The 20,042-nt window shown below is 50.7% G+C and overlaps 1 protein-coding gene across 7 annotated transcripts in view; it reads right to left on the reverse strand.

Moving 5' to 3' along the window:
* LOC119957808 (meiosis initiator protein-like) overlaps positions 1-16,938 on the reverse strand; it is a 55,329-nt gene extending 38,391 nt beyond the window's left edge. For 5 of the 7 annotated variants that reach the window (XM_038785928.1, XM_038785927.1, XM_038785929.1 and 2 more), the window contains exons 1-4: positions 16,866-16,938; positions 9,389-9,453; positions 5,243-5,373; positions 1,290-1,380 (exon numbers count right to left, since the gene is read on the reverse strand). In XM_038785928.1, the coding sequence (XP_038641856.1) occupies positions 1,290-1,380; positions 5,243-5,373; positions 9,389-9,424 (258 nt within the window). In that variant the 5' untranslated portion in view covers positions 9,425-9,453; positions 16,866-16,938. Of the gene's footprint in view, positions 1-1,289; positions 1,381-5,242; positions 5,374-9,388; positions 9,454-14,245; positions 14,854-16,730; positions 16,767-16,865 lie in introns of those variants that run through there. The other 2 variants (XM_038785925.1, XM_038785924.1) reach the window with 2 other exon arrangements.
* Between the last annotated feature and the right edge of the window lie 3,104 nt (positions 16,939-20,042).

The following is a 20,042-nucleotide window of genomic DNA, read 5'->3' on the forward strand; positions in this document are numbered from 1 at the left end:
ACCTGCCTACCTAATTTAACCCTCTTCGCCTCAGTACCATCTGGTTGAATCTGTGCTTGCGTTCTCTCCAAAGCCAAAACATTCTTCTGGAGGTGCAATGCTGTGGTGATATGTGTAACCACTATAATTCACATTGTACATTACTGTGTCCCTGTGGGCTCCATCTGTGAGCCGTTGCGTGGCTCTGCCCACAGGGGGAGATGAGGAGCTTGTACAGGGCTCCGCCCTTGGCTCCGCCCTCTTCAGGAAGTATAAGTGCTGCGGTCATGTGAGTCCGCCTCCAGTTCAGCACAGTCGCAGGCAGGCTCAGTTGTAAGCCGATTAAAGCCACAGTTTACTCCAACTCGTGTCTCTGGTTGAATTGATGGTCGCATCAAATGCTCAGAGCTGAACACAGTTACTCCGGATGCATTCCAGCCAGATCTGTATACAATAGTAGCGTAACTTCCTCCTCTTTACGTGCCTGCCGGCCCCCTTCAGATAAAGGCTAGCGTTCCACTAGCCTTCCAGTCCAGGATTTTCAGGACGGACGGTTTTCCCTTGCTGCCATCTGATGAGTCGGTGATGAACACATTGGCTTCCCCGTGGCCATTTGTCGGTCCAAAGTAGCATTAATTGGCTGGAGGAAAGGGAGGTCAGGCCTGGGAGGGTGGTTGGGGGAAGGTGGGGGGGGTTTGCTGGCGAGGCCAGGGTGCACCCGCAAGCGTCAGACCATTTTGGTGCTGCCTGATGCTTAAAGGAGGCTGTTGAGGCAGCACACCTCCTCCTGTGCCCTCCCCAACACCCTTCCCCATCTTGACCTTTCAGGCCTTCCGCCAGCTTCTCTGTACCAACCCGAATCCTGAGACTGCCGAGGAAACTGCCCCCAACGCGGTCATTAATTGGCGGGCGCTTGACCTATAGGCCTTGCGCATGCCACTGGAAGAATGCAGAGTGGCCCGGGTTGGAGGGAGCCCAGATGGAATGCCATCCAAGGAATCTTACAGGCCAACACCCACCCAATCTGCCAACCTACCGGGCGGGGGAACATATAATAATGCCCTTAAAAGTGCACCAGCTGTGAACTGTGCTTTTGCTATGCTTAAATACCAAGAAGGTGTGGGCAAATTCAGGCTGAGTTCTACCGAGGTAGTGAGTGTTCTGAAGTGACATGCACCGCTGAAAACGCATTGAGCGCTTACACTGAGGAGATGAAGATTGGTGGGACGTGGGCAAGGGGGGGGGGGGAGGGGGTTTAGTTTTCCTTTTGCTGGTCGGGTATGAGAACAAGTTGCTTTTTATTTCTGTACCTTTGTCAGCCTTTTCTCCCGTTTCTGCAGAGGCACTGGCAGAATGGCCGCCAGCTCCCGTAGTGAGTTCACGTTGCTGCGATACTGCTCCCTGGGAAGAGATCATAGAACAGGTTCCTGAGAGGACAGTGGCTTCACGCAAGTAGACCGTTTCAACCAAAGAAAAGCAACAGAATGGGGGTGAGAAGGAAGGAGAGTGGTGGGAGGTGGGGGAGGGGGTGGGGGTGAACGGGATGGGAGAAAGGAAGAGGAGAGGGAGAAAGAAACCATAGAACCATAGTATCCCTACAGCGCAGGGGGCCATTCGGCCCATCAGCTCTGCGCTAACCCTCTGAAACCTTGCTTCGGCCCACTCTCCTGCCCTATCCTTGTAACCCCCCCTAAGCTGCACATCTTTGGACAATTTAGCATGACCAATCCACCTAACCTGCACATCTTGGGACTGTGGGAGGAAACCGGAGCACCCGGAGGAAACCCACGCAGACACGGGGGAGAACGCGCAGACTCCCCACAGATAGTCACCCAAGGCCGGAATTGAACCCAGGTCCCTGGCGCTGTGAGACTGCCATGCTAACCACTGTGCCCCCGAGCCGTGAGGAATGCGGGAGTGAGGGGGGAGGGAGACGTCCAAACTTTTCTCCCTGCCTCTTTACAGAGTTTCAGCCACTGGGAGCACATGCTGCAAAACCGCGAGACACCCAGAAACTTCCAGCAGCCGTCAATGGCAGACAGGGCTCCGCGCTGGGAGCCCATAAGCAGAAAATACAGCGGTTAGGTCTCTGCTGGAGTGCCGCTGGAATTGAGAAGGGCGCCGACAACCTAACCAGAGTAATTCCCAAAGGCAAACCCTAACGCCAGCCCCACCAAATCGGCCCCGTCCCAAACTCTGCTGGCTACGAATTGCTGCTTGTCACAAGGTGGGTCCTTCCTGAGACCTTGCAGCACCATCTACTGGGGAAGTGTGGATAGCCAAACCCAATACAAGCATTTGACAACCTGCATTTGTATAGCTCCTTCACTGTATGTTACAGCATGCAAACAGAGCCATCCGGCACAGCCGATCGATCCCATTGTTGATGCTCTACACGAGCCTGCTTCTACCCTGCTCACATATCTTTCTGTTCCTTACTGCCTCACGTATGGCTTCCCCATCAACATTCACCACAACCACTTTGTGCGATAGCGAGTTCCACATTCTCACCACTCTCTGGGTAAAGAAGTTTCCCCCGAATTCTTTAATCGGATTTAATAACGGCTATCCCATATCCACGGGTGCCCTACTTTCGAGCTCCCTGAGGGATGGAACCGCCCACTGGATGGTTAGGTCAAAGAATTCCTCAAACCGCCCTTGGTGGGCTTGCCTGTGGTCTGTTAGGAGATGCAGGGGGCTTGCACCAAGTAGTAGAATTTCACTTCCTGCAGAAGTGTCTCAATTAAACCGCTCGAAATCTGCATTGTAACTTACCAGCACAAGTTTCATATTAACTAGCAACATTTGGAGTGACTGTAATCTCAACAAAATCACTGGGAACATTCCCACTCAGTAATGGAGGTTATAAATCCGGACAGGGAATGATGGAGTTTCCGAATCCTGACACGCCCAGGGATCTCGTACAAATGTTGACACGCCCAGGGACCTCCAGAAATTAGCTGCACGCCCAGGGACCGCGTGTAAGAACTGACACACGCAGTGATCCTGTACAAATACCGACGCACCCAGGGAACTGCTGCAAACGCTGACACACCCTGGATTCACCTAGATGTACTGACTGTCACACCCAGGTAACACCTTAAAATACTGACCGCTGCTCCCTTTAGAATTTAGTTGTTGGGGGTGGTCCTTTTTTAAAACAAAATGTTTGTGTGAGACTGGGCACATGCCGTTATCTCTCACAGAAGGCTTGCAGACCACCACATGGCTGTGCACCAATTCAGCCTCAGTGGGGACATTGCCAGGGACCTCTGCATGCTGTGACACGCCAAGGGACCCCCTACAAACACTGACACACTGGTACCGTAATGAAAAGCAGCGTCAGCTTCTGAAAGGCTATCATTACGCCAAACTAACTATAGAAGGAAGAAAACTGGAAATTACTGTTGTCAATCTGATCCAAGAAAGATCAATGTGGTTCAAAGGCTGCCTTTTTAGCCCACTGCCTTGACGTGAATATTAACTCGCTTGTTTTAAAATCAGTAAATCCCACCACAGAAATAGCAAGCACAGTTAGGTCACACAAATGCTCGAATGTTAGCATTCAATCCTAGGCCACAGAGCTGAACATTTTTGAGATGCTCAGCCCGCTCTTGAGGCCCCCAGGCAGATCTCTGGGGTCTGCGGAGTGCAGTTTGAAAGCCTTTATCTCTCTCTGAGAAGCCCACATCATTCTCTGGTCCGTGCACTGGGCATGGATGTGCTAGACTGGGGCACCTAATGGCGTTTCCTTAAGTTAGACATTTTCCTCTTCTGTTCATCTCAAAATACTTGAGTTGCCGGGAGCGCGGGTCGATAAAAACGAGATGAGGGACAGTGGCGACCAAAGAGTCATATATGCTTACAGCATAGAAACAGGCCATTCGGCCCAGCTTGTCCATGCCGCCTACTTTCGATCACTAAGCTCGTCCCACTTGCCCGCAATTGGCCCATATCCCTCTATACCCACCCTGTCCATGAATTGTGTAACTTTCTTTTTTTTTTTAATTTAGAGTACTCAATTCATTTTTCCAATTAAGGGGCAATTTTAGCGTGGCCAATCCGCCTACCCAGCACATCTTTGGGTTGTGGGGGCGAAACGCACGCACACACGGGGAGAATGTGCAAACTCCACACGGACAGTGACCAGATTCGGGATTGAACCTGGGACCTCGGCACTGAGAGGCAGCAGTGTTACCCACTGCGCCACCGTGCTGCCGAGTCTAACTGTTTCTTAAAGGAAAAGTTTTCTACCCGCCCTCTACCACTGCCTCGGGCAGCCCGTTCCAGATGCTCACCACCCTCTGTGTGAAGACATTTCCCATCTGGTCTCTTTTGTATCTCTCCCCTCTCACCTTAAACCTATGCCCTCTAGTTCTAGACTCCTCTACCTTTGGGAAAAGATGTTGACTATCTACCTTACCTATGTGCCACATTATTTTATAGACCTTTATAAGGTCACCCCTAAGCCTCCTAAGCTCCAGGGAGAAAAGTCCCAGCCTATCCAGCCTCTCCTTATAACTCAGACCATCAAACCTTGTAGCATCCTTGTAAATCTCTTCTGCACTCTTTCTAGTTCAACAAAAAAAGAAAGGTCTATCTCCCTAAGCAATGAGAGTTAGGGATCGGGAAATAAGCAGAGGACAAACTGAGGAGGAGGGTGAGTTAGAGTGGGTGGATTGAATATCAAATCTAGATATAGAAAGAGAAAGTGAGGGAAAGAAAGACTGGATTAAGGCAGAGGAAAAGAGACAGAAATAACCGCCGACGTGATTCTCCGTTTTGCCGGTGCCCGGGGGTTTCCCGACGGCGTGGGGCTGCCCCACAATGGGAAACCCCATTGACCGGCCGGCCTAACGGAGAATCCTGCCGACGGGTCGGGCCAGAGAAGTGGCGTGGCGGGGCGGAGAATCCAGCCCCATATCTTTGACTGTTCACTTTCTGGACCAGAGAGATTGATTCAGTCGTTAACAATAAGCATATCATTAAAAGCGTACTTGTGCTATTAACTTCGAGATTTAATTTCCTGTGGACAGTTTAATGGGCATTTAATATGCAAATGCAGCATCTTCCTGAAGCTCAAGGGCTGGTTAAGGGCAAGATGCAGTTTTTGCAATGCAGAGATGGTGACTTGTGGCGATTCACAACACGCGGTTTATCTCTTTCTCTCCACGCCGCTGATCAATTCTGCACGTTACTCAATGTCTTGCGTCATTCACACAACCATTGATCTTTCACCAAATATTGGTCCAAATATTTTTACCTTTGCTTCCGGCGATGTTGCAGAGGCGAGAGTTTAACTTTCTGGCTGTCTGGGGTCAGCAGGTCTCTGTAATTCAGAGCCAGGCCGTCTCTACTTGTCGGAATCTCGATGTTTTCCTCAAAGTCCCAATCCTGCGGTTAGTTACAATGTGAAAGTGTCCATCAGGGAAGCAGCGGTGAAACAGTAATCATGCCACTGAGAACCATCATTAGCAGGCAGTAACAAAGACCTCCAAGGGGCAGGAATACAAACAAGCAAATTTCCTGGCAACGTTTATAAATCCTTCAAGGAAAGCTAATCATTAATGGATGACAGATTGGAATGACCAAGTATTACGATCCCAGACCGGACCCCAACAGTGGCTAGGAAACTGGACAGAAAACCCAACATATTATTTTAATTTTGTAGGGAAGTGAGGAAAGGATACCTCGCTCCAGGTGCGATTTCACGGAGAAATATGGATGGATTCTCCGTACCCCGACGCCAAAATTCGTGGCCGGCGCGGGGGCGGAGAATCCAAGGAATCGGGACCGCCGCCGGTTTCTCGATTCTGCGGGCCCCGAAAAGCGGCGTGCTCGGGGATCTGGTATGGTCCAGTGGTCGGGATACCCGTGTGGAGACTGCAGACTCAGTCCGCGGCCGCCCTGGTCGGGGCCGGGCCGATTGGAGGCCGGTTAGGCGGCTGGGGAATGTGTGTGCGGGCGTTGAGGATCGAGTGCGGGGCTGATCGGGAGGGGGTTTCTTTTTTGGGTCCAGCTCCGCGGTCCGAGTCCCGGGAGGTTCAGGGGCCCACATCTGCAGCAAAAGCTGCGTGTTTCACGACAGGACCCTGCTAGTCCCCTCCAGGGCTAGGAATTTGTGACCCTTTCATGCCAGTTTTTCTGGTGTGAAACTCCACCATTTTGACTATTGGGACATAATCCCAATAATGGAAAATCCAGCCGACAGTATATTAAAATAAACTTTATTACTAACACAGTATTAAAATATCTTAAACATCCCACAACTTACAATTACCCCTTAAACAATGCTGATCAATACAGTGACACAATAACCCTCAACTGCTATCTTTATTTCCACTCAAACACCATAAATGATCTCAGATCCCAATCCACTTTTAAATGCAGTTAGCACTCAGGAATACTTGCTGTACAGAGATGTCTTGGATACTCCACTTTGGGAAAGAGAGATCTTTTAAGGTTGCTTAAAGAAGAAGACCTGGGCCAGAATTCTCCAGCAGTTGTGATTAACTTTTCCCGCCGAGACGCATGCCCGCCCTCGGGTATCCCGGCGGCGTGGGATGGTTACAATGAGAAATCCCACTGACAATCGGCGGGAAGATAGAATCCCCGTCACTAGCGAACGACCCACGGCTGAGAAACACGTGGTTGGCGGACCAGAGAATTCCAATCAATGTCTCTGATTATCTACTCCCCAGGGATCCCACTTAATATGAACAAAAATCCATTAGCCCAAACTTTTACGATGCTTTAATTGCACCTCTAGCTCCCACAAAAAAACATGATTTTTAAAAACGTGTCTGCAGCAGTCACACACACTAATCCAGGATTTAACCCTTACTGCGCCAAATACATATAATACAATATATCTGAAATCCCTACGTTCATCACACAAGGATCGGAAAGGTCCCAGTGCAGCATGTAGTTAGTTAGAATGCACAACTCATAGGGAGTGGCTGAGTTAAATAGTACAGTATGGATGAGTTACGTGAGGAAGGAGGAGGATCAAGTGGAGCATAAATGCCAGCACAGACAAGCCCTCTCCCATCACCAGTGCCGTATCCACACCCTCCCCAATCGCAGTTAACTGGGGAAGCTGGAATGGCATCCCCCACAACAGCCAGCACCCTTACTAGAGAATATGGGGAAGAAAATTGCAAACCGAAAGAGAAAGTGACAAAGATTGTGAATGCTGAAAGGGCGGCGGAAGCAGATACAACAGTAACTTCCAAAAGGATACTGGACATACACATGAAAGGGAATTATCTGTAAGGATGTGGGAAAGAACGGGAGGGGGAATTAATTGGATAGCTCTCTAACAGAGTGGGCACAGGCAGGATGGATCGAATGGTCTCCCCCTGTGTTGTATGACTCTAATTCAGTCAGCAAATCATGCTGAACATGGTAACTGTAGTAATTAGCATGATTGTGGTGGGGCGATGTGGTAAATCACTTGTCCACCTTACAATGTCATTGGACAATCACTCACATGTTGACTCTTCAATGCCCTCAAGGAAGGGCAATAAATGCTGGCCCAGCCAGCGACATCCACATTCCATGAATGAATAAAAAAAAGTTTGGGGTCACCCTTACGGCCTGACCAAAGGTGTTCTGCATTTGGTTCTGCCCGACGTGGAGACCACCTCGTGAGCAGCAAATACCGTGTACTGAAGCGAAAGAAGTGCAAGCAAACTGCTGCTCCACCGGGAAGCTGTGTCTCACTGACACCTGCTCAAAGGGCTGGAAGTTTTGCAAACAGAATCGGGGGCAAGGCCGTCTCCCAGTGACTGCCCTGCCCTGTCCCCAACCACGCAGGGGGGCTGCAATGGCCTCTGAACCCCCTGGCGTGGACATCACGCCTGGTGTCCGTTTGTGGAGACCTTCACTAGACAGAGCCCGAGTGAGGTTTATCACCGCGGTGCACTACCCCGGGAGCCGGGGAATCCGGCCTCAAACGGGCTGCGGGTATTTAGATGAGTCTGACGGCTCATTTAAATGCGATTATCTGGGCGTGATCCAGATCGTGACGGGTGAAGCGAGTTGGGTGACTCGCGAGCAGCTCGGTGCCTGGCGCGAATCCCGCTTTGGGCCTGTCCTGCAGTGCACCCGGCGCAACCGGATCAGTGCCGGAGGCAGCGCAGTGGGAAAACCACACCCAAAGTTAACGTTTCAGGTCAATGGCCTTTTGCAAAAGATTAGAGATGCAACAGTTTTTCAGCAAGTACCAGAGGCAGGGAAAAGGAGGAAGACAGGGGAAAGACAAATGGAAGGCCTGTGGTACGGTGGAAGGCAGGAGAGATTAAGCGACAGAAAGGATGATGGTGCAAGGCAAAAGGAGATCAGAGAATCCCTTCAGTGCAGAAGGAGGCCATTAAGCCCATTGAGTCTGCACCGACCCTCTGAAAGAACACTCCACCAAGACCCACTTTCCCACCCTATCCCAATAACCCCTTAACCTAACCTACACATCCCTGAACACTGAGGGGCAATTTAGCATGGCCAATCCACCTAACCTGCACATGAAATGAAATGAAAATCGCTTATTGTCACGAGTAGGCTTCAAATGAAGGTACTGTGAAAAGCCCCTAGTCGCCACATTCCGGCACCTGTTCGGGGAGGCTGTTACGGGAATCGAACTGCGCTGCTGGCCTGCTTGGTCTGCTTTCAAAGCCAGCGATTTAGCCCTGTGGGAGGAAACTGGAGCATCCGGAGGAAACCCACGCAAACACGGGGGGAACGTGCAGACTCCACACAGTCACCCGAGGTCCAAATTGAACCCAGGTCCCTGGCGCTGTGAGGCAGCAGTGCTAACTACCGTGCCACCATATTAAGATGGTAATGGGACAAATATGGGGAGGAAAGAGGGGGGTCTAGATACGGTGTACGTCAGGGAACGGAAAAGCAGAATTATCACCAATCGCTGCTGCCGCTGTCCAAAAACAATAAGCAGGGCAGAGTTTATGGTCTGAAATTTTTCAACTCAATCTCGAGTCCAGGATGCTGTAAAGTCCCGATGAGGTTCTGTTCCTCCTGATCACGTTGAGCTCCATTGGAAGGGAACAGTATAGCAGGCCGAGGACTGGGAGGTCAGACAGGGACTGGGACGGGGAGTTAAAACTACAGGTGGCCGGAAGTGACCTGGGGTATTGACCATGTGTGCGGGGGGGGGGGGGGGGGGGGGGGGGGGGGGGGGGGGGGGGGGGGGGTCGCGATGTCTGCTGGTGGGGGACCCTCACAACCTCACTGTGAGACCTGGGCAGACTTCTGAGGAGCCGGTCTTGCCAGCGTCTTTCGTTCCCCACCGCAGAAAGAAACTCGAAGTTTGGGATTTTCCAGTGAGAAACTCCCCGAGAAAATGACTAAGTGTTGGTGCATGCTGGTCTGGACTGAGTGAGACGACACTTACCTCCACTTCATGTTTCACCTCAATTACGGAGGCCATTATTCATTCGCTCTCTATCTTTAAAGACCCTGTAAGGATAAAAAGAGGATTATTTCACCACTATCAATTACTTTGTTTACTTTTTAAACTTTAAATCATTGCATATTATTTCTATTTCTTTTTGGTCAGCTCTCTTGCTTTCGAAAAGTAGAACATTCAGCCCCTCTAATTCTCCCCCCTCCTCCCCCCCCAATCCAATTAAAGAAAGAAAGATTTGCAATCACATAGCACCTTTCATAACCTCAGGTTATCCAAAAGAGCTTCCCGACCAGTTAAGCACTTTTGAAATGCAGTTGCTGCTGTATTGTCGGAAGACGGCAGCCAATTTTCGCACAGCAAGCTCCCACAGAACAGCAGAGCGATGACCAGCAGCAAATCCAACTTTCGTGACGTTGACCGAGGGATCAATATTGGCCGACAGAGTGGGGACAATTCCCCCGCCTGCTCTTCTGCAAAAGAGTGTGGTGAGGTGTTTTCTGTCCACACGAAAGGGGCAGATGGTTTAACGTCTCACCTGAAGGATGGTACCCTCTGACAGCGCAGCCCTCTCTCAGCACTGTACTGGAGTGTCAGCTTCAACGTTTGTGCTCACGCCCTGGAGTTAGGATCGTGGTTGATCAAGCTATATCTCAATTCTATATATTTCCCTTAACTCCATATCTATTGACGTACCCTTTTCACCTGTTTGTTTTTTTTTTTAAACACCAAACTTTTTAGGTCTCCTCCAAACAGGCATAAGTCTCCGACCAACAAGAAACCCTCTGCAGTCCCTCAAGGAGGGGAAGTTAGACGGCCAGCTCTCTTATCTGGCAGGTAATTCCTCACACCCTCCATACTCGGTTACAGGGGTGCAGTGCCAGAACCTTGGGAAACAGACACCACCACATCATAGAATCATAGAATTTACAGTGCAGGAGGCCATTCGGCCCATCGAGTCTGCTCCTGGAAAGAGCACCCTACCTAAGCCTATGCCTCCACCCTATCCCCGCAACCCCACCGAACCTTTTTGGACACTAAAGGCAATTCAGCCTGGCCGGCACATCCACCTAACTGGCACATCTTTGGGCTGTGGGAGGAAACCGGAGCACCCGGAGGAAACCCACGCAGACCACGGGGAGAACGTGCAGACTCCGCACAGACAGTGACCCAAGTCGGGAATCGAACCTGGGACCCTGGAGCTGCGAAGCAACTGTGCTAACCACTGTGCTACTGTGCTACATGCAAGTGAATTCCTTTTGTGTGGTGAACGATCACTTTCACCACCTCTGGCCGGCTTCGCAGAATTTCAATGGTTGCTGGCAAATCGCACTACATACATTTCATTTCCAGGGGGCACTGCTAACTCAATAGAGAATGCAAACACTTAGCAGGCCAGGCAACAACCGTGCAGAGGAGCAGGCACGTTGAAAATGCAGCCTCTCGGCATTTGTCTTTAGGGTCCACGCATGAGCTGTTAATTTTATTTGTTTTTAACACCGCAATAATTGATGCTTTGCAGAAGAAAATAAAACAGATAGAGCGTAAGGCAGCTCACGAAATACTGACCTGGTTAAAAGTGACCCGGTGAAAAATAAGCAGCTCAGCGTTTGCCAATGTGCAGACTCCCATCTGTCTGCGTCATGTTGGGACATTACTAAGAATGGCCGGGCACACAGGCCCAGCACAATATCATTCTCCATTTAAAATTTTATGAGGAACACAAATCATTCGTACAAACGTGAAAGGTTTGAAGGTGTCTGATCGTGGAGCATGTAGTGAGTGATTAGGGTACAGATTGAACTGCCCGAAAGGGTGGTGGAGGCAGATTCAGTTGTCACTTTTAGAGGCGGCACGGTAGCACAGTGGGCAGCACTGTTGCTTCACAGCGCCAGGGTCCCGGGTTCGATTCCCAGCCTGGGTCACTGTCTGTGCGGAGTCTGCACGGGTTTCCTCCGGGTGCTCCGGTTTCCTCCCACCAGTCCCGAAAGACGTGCTTGTTAGGTGAATTGGACATCTGAATTCTCCCTCTGTGTACCTGAAAAGGCGCCGGAGTGTGGCGACTAGGGGGCTTTTCACAGTAACTTCACTGCCGTGTTAATGTCAGCCTACTTGTGACAGTAATAAAGATTGTAAAAGAAGAATTGGCTAAACACCTGTACATAAAAAGTTTAGCGGGATTCTGGGGAACGGGCGGGAAGTGGGACGAGCTGGGTTGGCCCAGCAAAGGGGAAATAGCCATCACAAATAACCGAGGGACGGGAGCACGGGCTGTGACAGTCTGAAAAGCCTCCTTCTGTGCTGTAACCATTCTATACATTTAACTGTTCAAACTCATGGGACTTCTCACCCACCGCATTTCTGGGTCAGGTTTACTTGCCCTACATATGATGCTGGACCTGGTGAAACCAAAAGGTTGGGGGTAAGGAGATCAGCAATTACCTTTATCTCTAGAGGAAAGGAAGTTACTGAAATTCCTCCCTTTGTAAACTCTTGCACCAGAAAAGAGCTGTGGGTAAAAATTGGTGCAATGCTTTTCGGCCGTGGGACCATCAGGCAAGAAAGAATGCCGCCAACCAATCCAAGGTGGATATGAGAATTTAATCCCGCAGCGCTTCGCGCATCGTTCTCCAGTGACAATTAATTCCGATTGTTCGCCCCCAGAAAGCTGGGGATGATCCTTTGTCAGGTTAGGTGGATTGGCCGTGCTACATCGTCCCTCGGTATCCAGACTAGGTGGGATTGAGAGGAGGGGGCGAGGGGTGTGGGCTTCTGCAGGGTGCTCTTACAGAGGATCGGTGCAGGCCCGACGGGCCGAATGGCCTCCATCTGCACCGTAGGGATTCTATGATTCGGCGATTACTCATTACGGAGGTTGGTAGATCTTCAGAAGCTCGGGGGGAATAGTGCGAGATGTTGGAGCTGAGGTAGAAGACGAACCATGATCTTATTGAATGGTTGAGCAGGCTGGGCTGGGAGGGGCCGAATGGCCTACTCCAGCTCCTATTTCTTACGTTCTTCCCATTTTCCACCAAAAATTAGGAATTTCAGCAGCAACAATCGTTCAACACTATGGTATTATGCTTCCCATCAAGTTGGGAAAGTTGTCACGCAGCGAGATTCTGGTCGAGTTCGATTCACAAGACAAATCCAGGGTTAATCAGCAAAGAAGGATCATTTCACGCTGGCACTGCAGCCTTGGAGCGAAACCCTTTAACATCTCTGACTCGCAACTTGAAAAGGAGAGACTCACAGTTATGTGGATGGGGGGGGGGGGAGGGGACTAATTAGATAGCTCTTTCAAAGAGCTAGCACAGGGGCTGACAGGCTGATGGGCCTCTTCCCCCTGTGCTTGGGATTCAACAGGTAACCGTCCATCTTTCGGCCGATCGTGGAGTCCCTTCTACGGAAATTTCTACCATTTCAATGTCAGATTTCTGGCCTTTAAGGTATTGTATATCCTCACCCCGTTTCCGCACCCCCCCCCCCCCCCCCCCCCCCCACCGACCAATTTATACATCAAAGAGCTCAGGTTTCATGGTGAACCGCTGCCTCCTCCATCTCCTTTCATCCCTCTTGCTATCTCTGGGATCTTGCTGTGTCCATAACCCACTGCTGTTTACGCATGCATAAGACATTACGTCATTTAGGGCAGCACGGTGGCGCGGTGGTTAGCACTGCTGCCTCATGGCGCCGAGATCCCAGGTTCGATCCCGGCTCTGGGTCACTGTCCGTGTGGAGTTTGCACATTCTCCCCGTGTTTGCGTGGGTTTCGCCCCCACAACCCAAAGATGTGCCGGGGTAGGTGGATTGGCCAAGCCCTCCTTTTCAATTTGGGCATAGTTCCGCTCGGCGTTGGCGAGTGGGCAAGATGCGAAAGCTGCCGGCTGCTCCGACCCGTCAGGCATCCGGTGTGCGAGAACGGCCCCTACGGCATAAGGGGAAGAGTCGCACGTAAGTAGAAGTTGTCTTTCTGGGTCAAAGTGCATCAGCGGTATCTCAGATGACAACCGCCGCTTGACCTCTTGGAATGCCTTCTGGTGCGGAGGGGCCCCATTCCCACTGGTGTCCTTTCTTCACACAATTGGGGGTGCGGGCTAAACAGCATGGCTAAGCAGATGAATTTCCCGTGGTAATTTATGAGCCCTAAGAAAGAGCGGAGCTCGGTCGGACCTTGAGGGATGGGAGCCTGTCGGATGGCCCTACTTTCCTGCCACCGGGTGGCGATCAGTCCAGACCGTGGCGAAGGTCCGGAGGCTGATCACTAAGACTGCCTCTCCTGTGCCGAGCTCCATGTCAATGGGGTGTCCATTCACCTTCAATGTAATGGGTGAGGCTTAGTCTCCCGACTGCGGTCAGTAGGATATCGGTTTGCCGCTCATCCCCAACAAGTAGAACATAGAACATAGAACGATACAGCGCAGTACAGGCCCTTCGGCCCTCGATGTTGCACCGACATGGAAAAAAAAAACTAAAGGCCATCTAACCTACACTATGCCCTTATCATCCATATGCTTATCCAATAAATTTTTAAATGCCCTCAATGTTGGCGAGTTCACTACTGTTGCAGGTAGGGCATTCCACGGCCTCACCACTCTTTGCGTAAAAAACCCACCTCTGACCTCTGTCCTATATCTATTACCCCTCAATTTAAGGCTATGTCCCCTCGTGCTAGCCACCTCCATCCGCGGGAGAAGGCTCTCGCTGTCCACCCTATCTAACCCTCTGATCATTTTGTATGCTAGTGTGTTAGACCGAAATAAATACTGTACTAGCTTGACGTTCTGGACCCAGTCATTGGTATCAGCATCGAACTGTTCAAGTTTCCCATGTGTGGCATCTCACCATTCAGAGTGGAGGCCTCTTTGGGCCTGAACAAAGTGGGTCGGCGGTATAACACAGTGGCAGCTCCACTTCACCCTCGTCGCCAGTGTAGAATCCAACGGACGAGACGCAGGAACGCACGGTAGGATAGGAATGAACAAAGGTTTATTACGGTCTACACAAAATCACAAAAGCTAAAACTCCTCTCCCCGAGGAGCCACCCTCCCTGGCCCGCCCCCAGGTCAGGGTTTTAATACTTAGAGATTCCCCCTTGTTAACGGGAAACCCCGTCGCCAATTACCGGGGGATTTCTCACTCATGGTGAAAGGGAAGAATCATATAGAGCACAGCCCTTAGCCCCCAGAGGGGTCATAGCACCTGCCTTACAGAAACCAGCACATGTTCAGGGTTTCCTCCTTTCACACTGCCAAATAAACCTAACATAGGTCTGACTTTCAAAATGGCTGTATTAGGGACAGAAGGCACGACTATGGAAGAAAGACACAGATAACCTTTCATTTACATAGCACCGGACATTATATAGCACCAGTAAGGGCTAGGTTAGCACACTGGGCTAAATCGCTGGCTTTGAAAGCAGACCCAGGCAGGCCAGCAGCACGGTTCAATTCCCGTACCAGCCTCCCCGAACAGGCGCCAGAATGTGGCAACTAGGGGCTTTTCACAGTAACTTCATTTGAAGCCTGCTTGTGACAATAAGCGAATTTCATTTCATCTCAAAGTGCTTTAAAGTCAGCACAGCAACCTCCCACAAACAGCAATGTGATAATGACCAGATGGTCTGTTTTTGCGGTGTTGATCGATATTGGCCAGCACACCAGGGAGGCCACCCCAACTCTTCTTCGAAATGGTGCCGTAGGATGTTTTACGCCCACCAGAGCAGGCAGCTGGGGTGTCTGTTTGAAATCTGGAACCTCTGACAGTGCAGCATTCCCTGCACATCTTTGGGCTGTGGGAGGATACCGGAGCACCCGGAGGAAACTCACGCAGACACGGGGGTGAAGGTGCAAACTCCGCTCAGTCAGTCGCCCGGAATCAAACTTCTTCTGTGCTGTAATGACTACGAACCTCATCAGCAAAGCTTTTTAATTGCAATTTAACCCTTTCAAGCGAGTGTCATTCTGGTCACATTCAGCCCAAGCCCAATATATACTTCCGGAGATGGGGTACCCATGAATTAAGTTATTCTAACCAAGGCTCCGCACAACCATAGGATGGTCCCCACCCTCTCTTTCCAGCTCTTTTTGGCCGCGTCGACTGTTTCTCCTGGTACATTCTAGAACCTCAAAGAGTTGCCACCAGAGGTTCTAGATTCTTCCAGCCAACTCGCCACACACAGAAGAAAATTGCAACCGCCGTCTTCGCTTTGAAGATGTGGGACGTTTGATCCATACACTGTCAAAGGGGAAGACAAGCCGTCTCACGTCAGCTTCTCCCACCTCCGCCAAGTGACCTCCCGCCCCCTCAGAAAAGGAATTTACCAGCGGCCGCCAACCATGGGCAACCTCCCTCGGTTAAAAAGAAAATCTCCAGTTAGTCACCCGGCTGCTTGTTTAGTCCTCCACCCCCCACAGCAGACGTGAACAGCAGGGGCCTTAAAAAGAGACAAAGACAGAGTGGACACCACGCCCACCGTAACAGCCAAACATTCGGCCAACCACCCTGTGAGCCGGGGAGGGCGTGGCCAAAAAGTGCAGCCATATTAATTTAGCCAATGAAACGTGAATGGGTTTCATTTATAATCATTAAGTTGTCACTTGGTAGTATGGAACTTCAGTACCGTTAGAACCATAGAATCCCTACAGGGCAGAAGAGGGCCATTCGGCCCATCAAATCTGCACCAATCCTCTGAATGAGCACCCCACCTCGGCCCACTCTCCCGCCCTATATCCGTAACCCCACCTAACCTGCACAATTTAGGACACTAAGGGGCACTTTAGCATGTCCAATCCACCTAACCTGCACATCTTTGGACGGTGGGAGGAAACCGGAGCACCCGGAGGAAACCCACGCAGACACAGGGAGAACGTGCAATCTCCGCGCGGGCAGTCACCCGAGGCCGGAATCGAACCCGGGGTCCGTGGACCGCTGTGCCACCCGCAGAAGAGAGTTGAAACCTTCGGGCAGGTTTTTTATCTTAAATATGTTTTCGGTATTCCAAAGAGAGGCACGTCAAAGTTTTCCGTCTTCCACTCATCACGACAGACAGAATACGGGGAAACTGTCAACGCAAAGCTCCGGCAGCGCGTCCATCTCTTTGGCGAGACCCTGCGGTGAGTAAAGCCACGTGGCCGTCCACCCCACCCCCAGACGCCAACCACATGAATTATTTCAAAATGGCGTCCGGCAAGCACGGGGTGACGGAGCAAGGGGGGGGGGTCGCTCGAAGGTCCAGCACGGGGGTGGGCCAAAGTTTGGGGGCACCAAATCCACGGGGCCACAAACCCAAAGCCCGCCGCCCCACCTTGGCCCCACTTGTCCACCTCACCTGTCAAGCTCAGTGCTCCATCTTAGTCAGGTCACGTGAGCCCACTCACCTGTGGAGCCGGGTCACGTGTCCCCCTCCCTCCCTCGCCCCTCCCCCGCCCCTCTCCCACCCGCTCAGAACCCCGCGCGCCGCAACCTTGTATCCGCCTTCGGACCGTTAGGATTCCAACCGCCTTTGGGGAGGGGAAGCGCGCACGCGCAGGGAGCCGGGGCCGGCCCACGTGGGCTCCCGATTGGCGAACCCTGATTGGCCGAGGCCTGTTGCTACCTGCGGGCGGGCAGAGGCCAGGCCGCGGTGACCGCGCGTCCCTCCTCACACCGCCTCCGGGCGGTGCCGGGGGAAGGTGGGGTGCTGTGCTCGCCGCCACCGTGAATCTCCCCCGGCCCCCTTTACATACCTTTTCCTTTTTAAAAACGTTATTTCCAATTTGCTCATTGAGTTTCTCACCCCCTCCCCACTACTGTAACCAGCTGAGGTATTCCCAGATAGATGAATGCAGCAAATCCTAAGAAATTAAAATTTATTAAAATTAGAATATCATGTTTCTTTAATTTAGACCACCCAGTTTTTCTCCCAATTAAAGGGGCAATTTAGCATGGCCAGTCCGCCTAGCTGTGGACTGGCACAGTGGTTATCACTATGGCTTCACAGTACCGAGGTCCCAGGTTGGATTCCCGGCTTGGGTCACTGTCTGTTCGGAGTCTGCACGTTCTCCCCGTGTCTGTGTGGGTTTCCTCCGGATGCTCCGGATTCCTCCCACAAGTCCCGAAAGACGTGCTTGTTAGGTGAATTGGACATTCTGAATTCTCCCTCCGTGTACCCGAACAGGCGCCGGACTGTGGCGACTAGGGGCTTTTCACAGTAACTTCATTGCAGTGTTAATGTAAGCCTACTTGTGACAATAATAAAGATTATTAGCCCACGCATCTTTTTGGGTTGTGGGGCTGGCCAGTTTGGGATCTGTGGGGTTTGTGGAAATGTTGGGACGATGATAATTATAATAATCTTCATTAATGTCACACATAGGCTTACATTAACGCTGCAATGATTAAATAGATAAATTGAGCATTGATGCAAGGGAGGGACTACAAGAATATAATTTCCATCTGGTATAATTAGAATGCATGAAAGTTGCCGTTTGAGGGAAAACACGCAGACACGGAGAGAATGTGCAAACTCCACATGCGGTCAGTGACCTGGGGCCAGGATCGAACCGGGGACCTCGGTGCCATGAGGCAGCAGTGCTAACCACTGTGCCACCGTGCCATCCTTAGAATATCATGTTATGGTCCACTGGGAAAACATGACGGCGGCGAGGATGAGCAAGGTTTTTGGGGTAGATGACGGATGTGCGAGGTGTGTGTGGGAGGCCCAGCTAACCATGTCCATATGTTTTGGGCATGCCCGAAGCTTGGAGGGTTCTGGCAGGGGTTTGCCAAGGCAATGTCCAAGGTGCTAGGTATGCAGGTGGTGCCGAGTCCAGAGGTGGCGACCTTTGGGGTGTCAGAAGACCTGGGAGTTCAGGGAGTGATAGAGGCCGACGTTCTGGCTTTTGCCTCCCTGGTAGCCCGGAGATGAATCCTTTTAATGTGGAGGGGCTCGAAGCCCCCGAGTGTAGAGACCTGGGTCAGTGACATGGCTGGGTTTCTCAGCATTGAGAAAGTAAAGTTTGCTTTAAGAGGATCAATGTTAGGGTTCTTCCGGAGGTGGCAGTCGTTCGTCGACTTTCTTGGGGAAATTAAAAATGTCGGCAGTAACAGCTTTCCAAGGAGGGGTGGGGGGGTAGTTAGTGTTGTTTTCATGTTTTTTTAGGTGGTCTGCGAAGACAGAGCCATTTGGGCAAATATCTATTTTTGCACCATGTTACTGTTTAATGTTTATTGTTCTTTTTCTGTTTTTGTTATAAAATTTTACAAATACTTCAAAACATATTGTTAAAAAGAAGAATATAGAACAGTACAGCACAGAACAGGCCCTTCGGCCCTCGATGTTGTGCCGAGCTTTGTCCGAAACCAAGATCAAGCTATCCCACTCTCTGTCATTCTGGTGTGCTCCGTGTGCCTATCCAATAACCGCTTGAAAGTTCCTGAAGTGTCCGACTCCACTATCACAGCGGGCAATCCATTCCACACCCTAACCACTCTCTGAGTAAAGAATCTACCTCGGATATCCCTCCTATATCTCCCACCCAGAAGCTTGGGCCACTGTCTGTGCGGAGTCTGCACATCCTCCCCGTGTGTGCGTGGGTTTCCTCCGGGTGCTCCGGTTTCCTCCCACAGTCCAAAGATGTGCAGGTTAGGTGGATTGGCCATGTTAAATTGCCCTTAGTGTCCAAAATTGCCCTTAGTGTTGGGTGGGGTTACTGGGTTATGGGGATAGGGTCGAGGTGTTGACCTTGGGTAGGGTGCTCTTTCCAAGAGCCGGTGTAGACTCGATGGGCCAAATGGCCTCCTTCTGCACTGTAAATTCTATGATCTATGATCTTATAGTTGTGCCCCCTTGTAACAGCTACATCCACCCGAGGAAACAGTGTCTGAACGTCCACTCTATCAATCCCCCTTATCGTCTTATAAACCTCCATTAAGTCGCCTCTCATCCTCCTCGGCTCCTCATGTTATTGCTTTTGTTTTAACCCCTTAAACGTCCCCTTTCCAGATCCTTTCCCAGTCTGTTAACTACCTTTGGGAAGGTTTTTTTCTTAAATACGTTTCGGTATTCCAAAGGTGCAGGGAATACATTCCTTTTTATTGAAAAATATCAGGATTTTTTAAAGTTTAAACAACCGTTGGCTGACCAGTTTGGGATCTGTGGGGTTTGTGGAAATGTTGGGAAGATGATAATTATAATCATCTTTATTAATGTCACACATAGGCTTACATTAACGATGCAATTATTAAATAGATAAATTGGACATTGATGCAAGAGAGGGACGACAAGAATATTTTTTTTTTTTTTTTTTAAATAAATTTAGAGTACCCAATTATTTTTTCCAATTAAGGGGCAATTTAGCGTGGCCAATCCACCTACTCTGCACATTTTTTTGGGTTGTGGGGGCGAAACCCACGCAGACACGGGGAGAATGTGCAAACTCCACACGGACAGTGACCCAGAGCCGTGGGTCGGTGGCTTGAAACAACAACGTCAGTCATTTAGCTCCCACCACACCCCCCCCCCTTCCAAGAGCTCCCATTTTCAATGAGTTGTTTTGCCAGCTCAGCAACCCTGTGCTGTCAGAATCACTGACCGTTTCCCGGACACTCACGCCAGCGTCGCCCCGCTCTTCATACCTTGGAACGTTAGAAGGCACCAACA

Source organism: Scyliorhinus canicula, chromosome 27, assembly GCF_902713615.1.
Source record: "Scyliorhinus canicula chromosome 27, sScyCan1.1, whole genome shotgun sequence".
NCBI lineage: Eukaryota > Metazoa > Chordata > Chondrichthyes > Carcharhiniformes > Scyliorhinidae > Scyliorhinus > Scyliorhinus canicula.